At 44.0% G+C, this 12,171-nt stretch overlaps 1 protein-coding gene across 2 annotated transcripts in view; it reads right to left on the reverse strand.

Annotated features, from left to right (window-relative positions):
* The window catches only part of TREM1 (triggering receptor expressed on myeloid cells 1), a 34,153-nt gene extending 23,371 nt beyond the window's left edge, over window positions 1-10,782 (reverse strand). The window contains exons 1-4 of one of the 2 annotated variants that reach the window (XM_045843607.1): window positions 10,695-10,782; window positions 7,362-7,718; window positions 5,964-6,153; window positions 266-771 (exon numbers count right to left, since the gene is read on the reverse strand). In XM_045843607.1, the coding sequence (XP_045699563.1) occupies window positions 666-771; window positions 5,964-6,153; window positions 7,362-7,718; window positions 10,695-10,743 (702 nt within the window). In that variant the 5' untranslated portion in view covers window positions 10,744-10,782 and the 3' untranslated portion in view covers window positions 266-665. Of the gene's footprint in view, window positions 1-265; window positions 772-5,963; window positions 6,154-7,361; window positions 7,719-10,694 lie in introns of those variants that run through there. The other variant, XM_045843608.1, reaches the window with a different exon arrangement.
* Between the last annotated feature and the right edge of the window lie 1,389 nt (window positions 10,783-12,171).

The following is a 12,171-nucleotide window of genomic DNA, read 5'->3' on the forward strand; positions in this document are numbered from 1 at the left end:
AGAACAGGATGCTTATACAGTGCATCTCTGTCTGGGTCAGCCACAGTGCTGTGGTCCAGGACAAGGACCAAGACAGATTCAGCAGCTATGCCCTTGTACCTCACAACCCCCACAAGACAGAAAGTGACAGTGAAAAGCACTGGACTCTGTATTTATTCTTTTAACATTTATTTTTTTATTTATTTTTAGAGAGGGGAAGGGAAGGAGAAAGAGAGGGAGAGAAAATCAGTGTGTGGTTGCTTCTCGCACACCCTCCAGTGGGGACGTGGCCTGCAACCCAGGCGTGTTCCCTGACTGGGAATCAAACCAGCAGCCCTTTGGTTCGCAAGCCAGTTCTCAATCCACTGAGCCACACCAGCCAGGGAAGACCTCTGTCTTTATTTAATGGAAACCCTAAGCTGCTGGTGGAATGGAGGCCCGGGGCATATTAGAGACCATATTTTCTCTTCTAATGGGGCAAAGCACACACCCAAAGTTATTAGTGAAATGAGGGGACTCAGCAGGCCAGGAAGGTGGGATCCTGAGCCTTAGAAATAGCCTGTGTTACAGATTCAGCTCAGACATTGCCCACCCCTCCTTTCTATCCCCTTTCACATTCTTCTTCTAGCACAACTGCCAGGTGGACATGGATGGAGGTCACAGGGCATTCTTGTGGGTTCATGGGCCTAGGGTCCAAATGACCTCTGTGTGACAACCAACAGGACAGTGAAGACCACGCTCTTGGTCAGGATTCCACACACCATGATAGTGATGATACTGATTGGAGAGATCCTGGGGGAGAGAGGAGATTTAATGCTGCTGCTGGCAGTGACGCTTCCTCACTCTTGAGTTTTACTCCACAAAATTTCTTCACATCACTTATTTTATCTGTATAGCTTCTTCCAGAACCTTTCTCCATACTGACTGGGCCTGTGTATTTGGTGTTCCATTGCCTAAAATTGCTGATTAGAAATAGATTTACTAGAGAACATAAGGCCAGAAGAAACAGCAAGGAGAAAAGGCAGGTTGATTAAATTTCTCTTCCTTCACTGTGATGAGTAGAGAAACAAAGAAGTCCCAGAGTCAGGAAACCTAGTTCCTATCCTCAGCATCATGATCTACTTCCAGGGAGAGGCCCCTCCCCTCTTTGGCCTCAGTTTTTCTTCATCAATCAACTGAGAAGAATCCAATTCTTATCAAAATCCCATCATGAATTTTTATATATTTTTACCAAAAATTATTCTAAATGTCCTGGGTAAATGTCAGTACATAACATTTTTTTTAAGAAGAAATAGAGGTGGACTTCCAACCAAGATGGAGGCATAGGTAGATACACTTTGCCTCCTTGCACAACCAAAAGAAGGACAACAACAAATTTGAACACAAAGTACAACCAGAAATGCCAGAAAATCAAACTGTATGGAAATCTGAAAATCAAGGAGTTAAAGAAGAAACATTCATCCAGACTGGTAGAAGGGGCAGAGATGGGCACCTTGGGGGGGAGAGGACACGTGGCAAGGTGGCAGTTGGAGAAGTGGGTGGGAGAGGTGGCAGCTGGCAGTCCCAAATTTGTGTGTGGATAAACCAAGAGGAACAACTGGGGAGTGAGACAAACCATGCAACCCAGGGTTCCAGTGCAGAAAAAGAAAGCCTCAAAAATCTATGGCTATAAAAACCAATGGGGGTTGCAGCAGCAGGAGAAACTCCCAGCCATAGAGGAGAGTCTGTTGGAGAGATCCATGGGGTCCCAGAATATACACAAACCCACCCACCTAGAAATCAGCACCACAAGGGCCCAATTTGCTTGTGAGAAATGGGGGAAGTGCCTGAAGCCAAAGAAGAGCCAAGCAGGCAGCATTGTTCCCTCTATGACCTCTACCCCACATACAGTGCCACAACACAACATAGTGGGTTGCCCCACCCTGGTAGATAAGTAAGGCTCCACCCTTACAACATAACAGGTACACCAAGACAAAGAAATATGGCCCGAATGAAAGAACAGATCAAAACTTCAGAAAAAGAACTAAGCAATGAGGAGATAGACAACCTATCAGATGTACAGTGTTTTCAACTCTGCAGGTAATCAGGATGCTCACAGAAATGGTTGAGTATGGTCGCAAAATAGAGGGAAAAGTGAAGACTACACAAAGTGAAATAAAGGAAAATATACAGAGAAACAACAGTGAAGGGAAGGAAACTGGGACTCAAATCAATGATTTGGAGCAGGAGGAAGAAATAAACATTCAGCCAGAACAGAATGAAGAAACAAGAATCCAGAAAAAATGAGGAGAGGCTTAAGAACCTCTGGGACAACTTTAAATGTTCCCACATCCAAATCATAAGGGGAGAAGAAGAAGAGCAAGACATTGAAAACTTATTTGAAAAAAATAATGAAGGAGAACTTTCCCAACCTGGCAAAGGAAATAGACTTCCAGGAAGTCCAGGAAGCTCAGACAGTCCCAAAGAAGTTGGACCCAAGGAGGAACACACCAAGGCACATCATAATTACATTACCCAAGATTGAATTGAACAAGAGAATCCTAGAAGCAGCAAGAGATAAGGAGACAGTTACCTAGAAAGGACTTTCCATAAGACTATCAGCTGATTTCTCCAAAGAAACCTTGCAGGCAAGAAGGGGCTGGAAAGAAGTATTCACAGTCATGAAAGGCAAGGACCTACAATCAAGATTGCCCTATCCAGCAAAGCTATCATTCAGAATGGGAGGGCAGATAAAGTGCTTCCCAGATAAGGTCAAATTCAAGGAGTTCATCATCACCAAGTCCTTATTATATGAAATGTTAAAGGGACTTACTAAGAAAAAGATCAAAACTATGAATAGTAAAATGACAACAAACTCACAACTATCAGCAACTGAACCTAAAAAAAACCCCACAAAAACAAAAACAAACTAAGCAAACAACTAGAACAGGAACAGAATCACAGAAATGGAGATCACGTGGAGAGTTATCAGCAGGGAGGGGGAGAAGAGAGAATGGGGGCAAGGGAACAGGGAATAAGTAGCATAAATGGTAGGTACAAAATAGTCAGGGGGAGGCTAAGAATAGTATAGGAAATGGAGAAGCCAAGGAACTTATATGTACAACCTATGGACATGAACTAAGGTGAGGGGGGAATGCTGGTGGGAGGTGGGGTGCAAGGTGGAGATGAATAAAGGGGAGAAAAAATGGGACAACTGTAATAGCATAATCAATAAAATATACTTTAAAAAAAGAAATAGAAATGAGTGAAGACACTTGGCCTATCTAGACTCAGTAGATACAGAAATAGGTCACAGCACAAGTAACTTGCCTAATAAGACACGAGACAAAAAGAGAAATAGGTAGCAGTGAAGCAAATTGAAATCCAAAGACAGAGGTAATGTTATGTAAGAATTAACATCTAAGGAGCTCAATCAAGAGCCCACTACGTAGGCAAGGATTGTTTAGTAAATAGTCTAGCGGTACCTAGATAGTAAGATGAAGAGAAAGTTGTCTTTTCTACAGTATCTACAATAGAAAATAATCACCCCTCACAAAGATGGCTAGAAATTTAAATAAAAATTTTTAAATAATGAAACATCACTGGGAAATAGAATCAAGCACCATTAAGAAATAAAACAATCAGCCCTGGCTGACATAGCTCAGTGGATTGAGTGTGGGCTTCGAACCAAAGTGTCACAGGTTCGATTCCCAGTCAGGGTACATACCTGGGTTGCAGGCCATGACCCCCAGCCACCACACATTGATGTTTCTCTCTCTCTCTCTTTCTCCCTCCCTTCCCTCTCTAAAAATAAATAAATAAACTCTTTTGGAAAAAAAGAAATAAAACAAAAGCAATAATTTCAGAATCAACGTTTGCCTACACAAAACTGAAAACTGAATGTACATACTAGCAAAGGGACAAAGGACATAATGGCCATAGAAAGCTGTAAATGGCCCTTATGCACTATATCCACCTCCAGGCTACAGAACTGCCCTGACTCACCATTCCACTAGCTGTGGAATGTGGCCTGGTCAAGTTCAACTGCTGGTAGTGCTGGCCCAGAGCCTCTGCAGCCCTCTTCCCTGTGGCCCTAGAGCCCTTGTGCAGGTTTGAGCCCTGCTGCCTTAAGGTCCCAGCTCTAGGGTCAGATAACTCCACCTCTTTCCTATCTCTCCTGCCAGTGTCCTGCCTTATCCTATCCCAAACTTTTAAGATTTTCATGCGGGGAGCTCATGGGTGTGTTTCCTCTCCCAAGGCCAGTACCCAGCCCTTCCAGAGACCACAAAGAGCCAGTCTGCCACACCTCTGCAGTGCCTGGGAATTCCCTGGGCCACCACCGAGGACTGAAAATTCAGGAATATAAATAATCCATCTCTCCACCCCTGAGACAGGCAACTCTAGTGTGACCTGTGGGTCCCCAGGGCCCTCTGCAGCACTAAGTCGAAGTTTCCCCTGTGACTTGGTTATGGCACCCTTTGCTAGGGTGCATTCCTTCTCTCCTGGTCCACTTCCCTAGTGGTTTTATCTAATATCACTTCCTAAAGCATTTTTCTGAGACTTTCCACACAGCCTGCCTCTGGGGAATGCACCCTAGGTCAGAGTGACAAGTGGCTTCCTCAGAGGGGTCTCTCCATCCATCCTCAAACTGGGGTCCCAGCTCTTCCATCACCTGGGCAAACAGCTCCCTGTATTAAATTATATTGTTTTCACACAGCTCAGTGGCTTCTGCTTTCCTGCCTAGACTTCAAGAGGCTAGTCTATAATTAGTTAAGATAAAAGTTAATAGATAAAAGAGGTGGGGACTCTAGTAGGAATGTGGGTAAAGGCTATACGTGCTCATTTATATACTGGAAATTAAAAGTTGTGAATATAGAAAAATGTCGACCCTCACAGATCATTTATTTCATTTTGTTCACAGAGATTTAATGAGCACCTATTACATACCAGGCACTTAAGCTGGTGCTGGTGAAACAGTGCAAAGGGAAAGGTACCACCTCTACCTGCAAGGAGCTCATTATCCACAATAATAGAGAAACTACCAGTTCACATCTATTCGGGCAGAAATGTTTTAGAAATACTAAATCTGCTCTGGCTGATGTGGCTCAGTGGATTGAGTGTCAGCCTGCAAACCAAAGGGTCACTGGTTCAATTCCCAATCAGGACATATGCTGGGTTGCAGGCCAGGTCCCCAGTAGGGGGTGCATGAGAGGCAACCAATTGATGTATCTCTCACAAATTCACGTTTCTTCCCCTCTCTTTCTCTTTCCTTTCCTCTCTCTCTAAAAAAAATAAGATCTTTAAAAAAGAGAGAAAGAAATACTAAATCCTTGGAGGCCAGCCAGCAGAGACACTGCTTCACTTATGCCTTATGGACCACACTGCAGATTATTTCCGATCACTGGAAAAGCATTTGGCAAGATGTATGCAGAGCAATAAAAATGTTCAAATTCCCTTAACAGTAATTTTGTTTGAATAAATTATTTCAAAGAAGAAAAAGACATCTGCAAAAATATGTCCAGGTCAGAGTTAATACTATAAAAAAAAGGAAACAATCTCAACATCTCAAAATAGGCACATGATTATGTAAGTTACAGTTTTTCCATGGATACAAAAGAATGCACAAGTTGAAATTATAATTACAAAGACTAGGTAGCAGCATCAAGAAGAGTTTTAGCATGGAAAAATAATGAAAATGTTTAGAATTACTATTGTGTTAAAACACACAAACATGAATAAACATTGGAATTCAGCAAAGGTGCCATTTCCCTCCCTTCTCTGGCATGAGAGGAAACAGAGGGTGAACTGGGGAGAGTGGCAGCCTCACTGCCATCCTCCTCCTAACTCCACCTCCTTCCTCCCCTGGGAAGTCCTACCAGGTGACTTCAGCCTGCTCTTGTGCCGCCCCCTCCCTCATCCCTTACTCCCCACATGCTCTCAGCACATGGACTGGGAATCGAGGGCTAGGTGTCCAGCCCCCTCCTCCAGAGACCTGGAAACCGTACCTAATGCCATCTGTCCCCTGTGTGGAGTTGACTCTCAGGTCAGGAGAAGTGAGGCTGGCAGTTGATGTGGACCAGAGTTGAGTCACAGTGCCTGGGCTGATAGGAAGCTTGCCCCGGGCCTTGGTGGTGATAGGAGGAATGGTGGGAATCTCAGTCACATCCTGGGTAGAATTACTGTATGAGACAGGATCTGCAAGAAGACACATTGGATGGATGGATGGATGGATGGATGGATGGATGGATGGGTAAATGGAGCTAAGGAAGGACATGAATATGGACATTAATGAAGCAAGGCTTTCTTTTGCTGAGATTTAAAAAAAAAAATGTGTGGGGTCAGCCTGGGTCAGAAAGAGAAAAAAAGAAAGAAGGAAGGGAGGAAGAGAGAGAAGGAGGAATTTTCTGTTCATGTCATTAGAAATGCACTTGCCTGCTATCCTTCACCAATCCATATGCCCCATCTTCTTCACAAACAGTTCCTTGATTACTCTAGCTTTTACCATCCGCTCCACCTGATAGTCATCTATACCCATGGCACATAGCTTCATAGCTTCACAAGCCATCTTTTATTAATATATTGCATATGTTACCTTGTCTTCCTTAGTGCTAGGAACTTGACCTTGTCTCTCTTTCCTCTGCCTTCCGTAATTTATCAGATCAACATCTACTTCGAGCCTACTGTGTGTCCCACACTACATTAGTCACTTGAGGATACAGAGCTGAGCAAAGCACAGGCTCCTCCCTCAAAGTGCTCAGAGATCAATAGGGGAGACATAAGTAAACTAGCCACTGCCACCCAGGGAGATAGCGTTGTCCGTGAGAGGGGAGACAAAGCGAGCTCTGGAGCCTTACTTAGTATCCAAAATGGGAGCCATAGACCTCAGCATCAACATTGTCTTCCAGCAGATCAGAAATGCAGAATCTCGGTCCCACCCCAGACCTCTTGAATCAGTCTGTATTTGAAATAAGATCCCCAGATGGTCTGTGCCCTCAGTAAGGCCTGAAAAGCACTGCTATGTAAGCACTTAGGAGGGCCATCAGATGCATCTTTGGGAGGGGGTGCGTGGATCCCAGAGGCTTCCCAAGGAAACGACTACATGGAGACCTGAAGAATGAGACTAAATTATCCAGTCTTCCACTCACCTTTCACTGTAGCCCTCATTCTATAAGAGTACTCCAAACTGAGCTCTGTCACCCAAGAGGAATCCTATACACAGAAACCACTTTCACTGTTGGACCAAATGCTTCTCAGGGTCCTCAAATGAGTGACACGGAGCTTCTGGGAGAAAGACAGGCTACTAGAAATCCTGAGCCATAGTTCTGTAGTGCTACCACCACAGCCCCTACCACCACCCAGCCTGGCTCTCCCTATCCTCTACCTCCCAGCCCCTGGTCACTCACCCTTTTTCACCACCAGGCGGATAGGATGGTGCAACACAAAGGGTTCTTTGGGAGGCTGATAGATCACACACTGATATAATCCCGAGTCCTCCTGCTGAAGGTTAGTCATTCGGACAACCAGTAAACCTTCACTGGGGATGTCTTCCAGGAAGTACCTCCCCACCTGGACATGATTGGTCTGCCCTGAGCTCCTCTCTGTCCTTGCCAGTGTCAGAGGCTTCTCTCCTTCTGTCAGCTTCTGCCACTCCTTCTGGCTGCTTAGGAACAGTACTACGTTGAAGGGACATTCCACGTCCAGGATCTGCCCTTCTATTCGTTCATACTTGATCTCCTTTGATTTAGCTCCATCTTGGAGTTCTGTAAGCAAGAAATCAAAGTTAATCTCTGAGAGGAATAGTTTCCCTCTCTTTGCAAAAAAAAAAAAAAAAAGACAGAAGAATCACCTCCTTTTCTTGTTTAACTACCCATTTTTCAAACAACAACCTTAGGGCCTCCAGCAAAGATATGACTTTCTCTGCAAGCAAGCACAAGGCCCCACTGTGAGTATTAGTGTTTGTTTGTTTGTTTGTTTGTTTGTTTGTTTGTTTGTTTGTTTACACAGAGTGAAGAGTGGATGTGCAGACATGATACTAGCAGACAGCAACTCCTTTGAACAGCTAAAGGAACTTCGTCTAAGTCAGGAGAAAGATCAGTTCAAGAAACTATTGGAAAAGCAGTAAGGAAACCATCTTGAGGACATGGTGGATGTAGATATCTGACTCTGGTATTCCTCTATGTCTTCCTTGGGTATCAAAGCACCTCTTTCTCAGGGGACCAATCCTATGTGTCTTTACTGATAGGGCTGCCCACATTCTCAAAGGTGGACACTTGACATAGGCTTAGCCAATTAAAGATCCCTGTCACCCTGGCTACTCTGGTTGCTTTAACAATGGGCACATGACTAGGGCTGAGCCAGTTGGAATGCTCCCTGAGACCTCTGTAGCTATTAAGAAGAATGCTCTTTCTTGCTCAAATTTATGTCAGTGGAATATGAAACTTCAATTGCTATATTTAACTGGGGTCAATTTTCCCTCCCTGGGGACATTGGACAATGCCTGGAGACACTTTTGGTTGTTGTAACTGGGAGCACAGGGTGCTACTGGAGTCTAATTGGTAGGGGACATCCTACAATGCACAAAACAGCCCTATAACAAAGAACCATTCCACCCAAAATGTCAATAACGCCAAGGCTGAGAACCCTTGGGTTATACCAACAATAGTTTCAATCATACTCTTAGAGGCTGAAGCAGATTAACCACCTAGAATTGGGGGTGATCTGGTCTGGTTGAAGTAAGCTTTGCTAGTAGGAGGCCCAAGTAAAATGGAAGCAAGAAGAAGATCCAGGTCTATGTTTTCAACTGGACACAACAGGGACTACAGCTTATCCAGCCAGACCTGGGATACCCTCTTCCATAGAACACCAAATATTAGCTAGACAGTAATGCTGAATTAAACTGTAGTTCAGGCTATCAGTACACTACAGCTACTACTGCTACTATTAATACTATTGCTGCATATACACACTTTCATCCTTGAGCAGTAGCTCTGACAGTACACATTGTTGAAAAATGACAACAGCTGCCCCTTCCATGGGGTCCCTGGGCTCATCACAGCCCACCTCTGTGTCCACCTCAGGATGGACCAAGAGCTCTAGCAGGCTCCGGCTACCTCAGCCTGACCTTGGAAAGACCCAACTCAAGGACTCCTGAGGATTTTGAGAGTGAAACCAGGCTTGAAGGCCAATTCTTTTGGAATCAGACTCTGGTTTCTAAGGAAACCTTAAAAACAAGATTCCTGGTGACTCCCATGAACCCTAGTCAGAAATGCCACTCCAAGAGACAGGTGAGCAGAAGCTAAGGGTTGCCTTAAACTAAGTTTAAACTGTACTTGAACAATGATTAAAATAAAATTTTTTTAAAAACCCAGGTTTGGTTCCCTCATTCATTCACTCAGTCATTCATCAAACTGTGGGTGAGAACCTATTCAGTGCCAAGCACTGTGAGGGTCTCTGAAGAAAATACAAATGCTCTACTTTCCACTTCTATGATACTAATTTAAGCCTTAATCTCTTAATTCATGTTATAGATAAATTATTTGCCAACTCCTCGGGAAAGGTGGATACTATGGTCTGAAAGTTTCTGTCTCCCCCACAATGTTGAAGTCCTAATCCCCAATGTGATGGTGGTGTCAGGAGGTGGGGTCTTTGGGAGATAGTTAGGTCACGAGGACTTTTCCCTGATGAACAGGATGAATGCTCCCGCTCCACCACGTGAAGACTCAGTGAGAAGTCAGCAGTCTGCAGCCTGGAAGAGGGCTTTCACCAGACCCCAACCATACTGGCACCCTGATCTTGAACTTCCTGCCTCCAGAACTGTGAGAAATACATTTCTGCTGTTTGCAAGCCACACAGCCGGTAGTATTTTTAGAGCAGCCCAAATGGATTAAGACAGTAGGAATTACAGGAGATTGAGATGGCTTGCAAACTTGCCTATCTGTTGTGAACAGAGACAATCAGAAATCGATGCTGAAGTGCTATCTGTGCACCCTTTCTTCCACCATTTCAAGAAAGAAATTCCTTATGTTAATTTTAAAAAGACTAACAAATACCATTCATTGCTAGCTAGCAGCAGTTATTGCCGTCTTAAATACTATCTCATTTAACCTTCATAACTTTGTCCTTTAATCTTCATAATGTGTAAGACTGACACTGCTGTTCCTATTTGAGAGTAAGGAAACCAAGGCACGGGTTATTGAATAAGGCAGAGGTTATTAAGTGGCTTGCCCAAATTCCCACAGTACAGAGTGGTGGAGTCAGGACTCCAAGCCAGGTAGTCTGACTCTAGAGTCAGCCCTCACCCTCTGAGCTACATGGCCCACAGTAGCTGTCTGCTGGGGACTAGAGCAGTCTCAGCCATGTGCCAAGTGACTCTGTTTCCAGGACGCAGAAGCTAGAAGGAGCTTTTAGATAATCCTGAATCCATCCCCGTAGGACACAACAAGTACACAACCTTCAACCCTTCATCTTCTCCCAATTCTCCTTTGGAAAAACATGAATAAGACACAAAGAAATACACTGGTCCATGAGAGCCAAACTCCACTTGAACCACATGGATTACCACCCCTGATTCTCCTAAGTTTGGGTAGGGAAAGCCAGCCTGGCATAGCTATTGGTTGGCTCTATCTTGGGTGGTCATTTCTCCTGGGGCTTCAAAAGAAAAGGGAAACGTTTCTCCTGGTGGAAACTCCCAAGGCCCTGAGCAGACCTCATCTGCTCACACCTCCTCCTTGCCTTACCTAAGAAGAAGGACATCCAGAACAGCCCCCAGAGCCTGGTCCTCCTCATCCTTCAAGGGCACCAACTCTGACTGCCACTGTGGCTCCTGAAACAGCTACAACGCAACACCCTGATATAGCGGCTCCAGAAAGTTACACAACAGGATGTGATACTACTATTGGGAAGTTCCGAGTCCACTGTTGTTTTCACCACTGGTTGCCTCAGCTCCAGACGTCAAAGATAACGCAAGAATCCAGAGACAAAGCTCAACTTTCAACTAAGCCTATCCAACCGCCAGTTTTCTGTTCTCCGGGGGAAAAGACAATGACCTTTTCAACCAAGCTCATAAAATTGTAGTGAGAGTAACATTTTTGTATAAACAAACATAAGGCATTAATATTATCAGTGAAATAGAGGGCTGCCTTGCTCTCCCAAGGTCCTTTCCCGAGGTGCTCTCTCCCACCCAGTTCAGCACAGCTAAGAATGTCAGGCACACGGAGGGACAGTTTGGAATAATAATGATTCACTTTTTAGGTTTTTGTGAGGACTAAATGAGATCTATATGGAAAGTGCTCAGTGAGGTACCTGACCCAGGTTATTTCCACATTCTGTCCCTACTCACACTCACCCTGTTTCTCTTGGCTTTTTCTGATGTGAGACCCACTCCCTCTTCATCACCAGGATGACCCACCGCCTGCAGCTGCCCTCAGCATTCTGTAGACGTGGCCTAGGTGTGGGAAACCCCAGAAACAATTTGAGAGGACATGGCCACCGTTAAACAAGAACAGACTTAGATTTTTTTTTAAGAAGAAAAGGAAAAATGGTGCTATAGGACAGGACAGTGATGAAAAAACTAAACCCAACAGGTTCCATACTAGAAGCAATAAAATGAAGATTTGATGGTGTGAAAAATTAAATCAATAGCAGAGAAAATTCACATCAGAAATACTTCCAAATATAAAATGAATAAAAACATTTTGAAGAGCTCAGAAGTATATTGGAGAACAACTCATAGAAATCCAACCTACAAATAAGAGATCTCTAGATCTCTAGAAATAAGACATGTTCTTAAAGTATAACATGGAACCAAGGGACATAAATGATGATAAAATGTACATTAAAAAAAACTTTTGCCCTGGTTGGTGTGGCTCAGTAGATTGAGTGCCGGCCTGTGAACCAAAGAGTCACTGGTTTGATTCCCAGTCAGGACACATGCCTGGCTTGTAGGCCATGTCCCCATCAGGGGGCGCATGAGACACAGTCACACACTGATGTTTCTCTTCCTCTCTTTTTCCCTCCCTTCCCCTTTCTAAACATAGATAAATAAAATCCTAAAAAAAATAACCTCTCAGTACAGTGTACCATCCATATGTAACAACATTTGAAAGTTGCTGAGAGAATAAATCTTAAAATTTCTAATCACAACAAAAAAAATTTCTCATCACAACTATGTGTGGTGATGGATGTTAACTAGACTTATCATGGTGATCATTTCAA

This window comes from Phyllostomus hastatus, unplaced genomic scaffold (genome assembly GCF_019186645.2).
Source record: "Phyllostomus hastatus isolate PE091 unplaced genomic scaffold, TTU_PhHast_1.1 phas_contig_40, whole genome shotgun sequence".
Taxonomy (NCBI): Eukaryota; Metazoa; Chordata; class Mammalia; order Chiroptera; family Phyllostomidae; genus Phyllostomus; species Phyllostomus hastatus.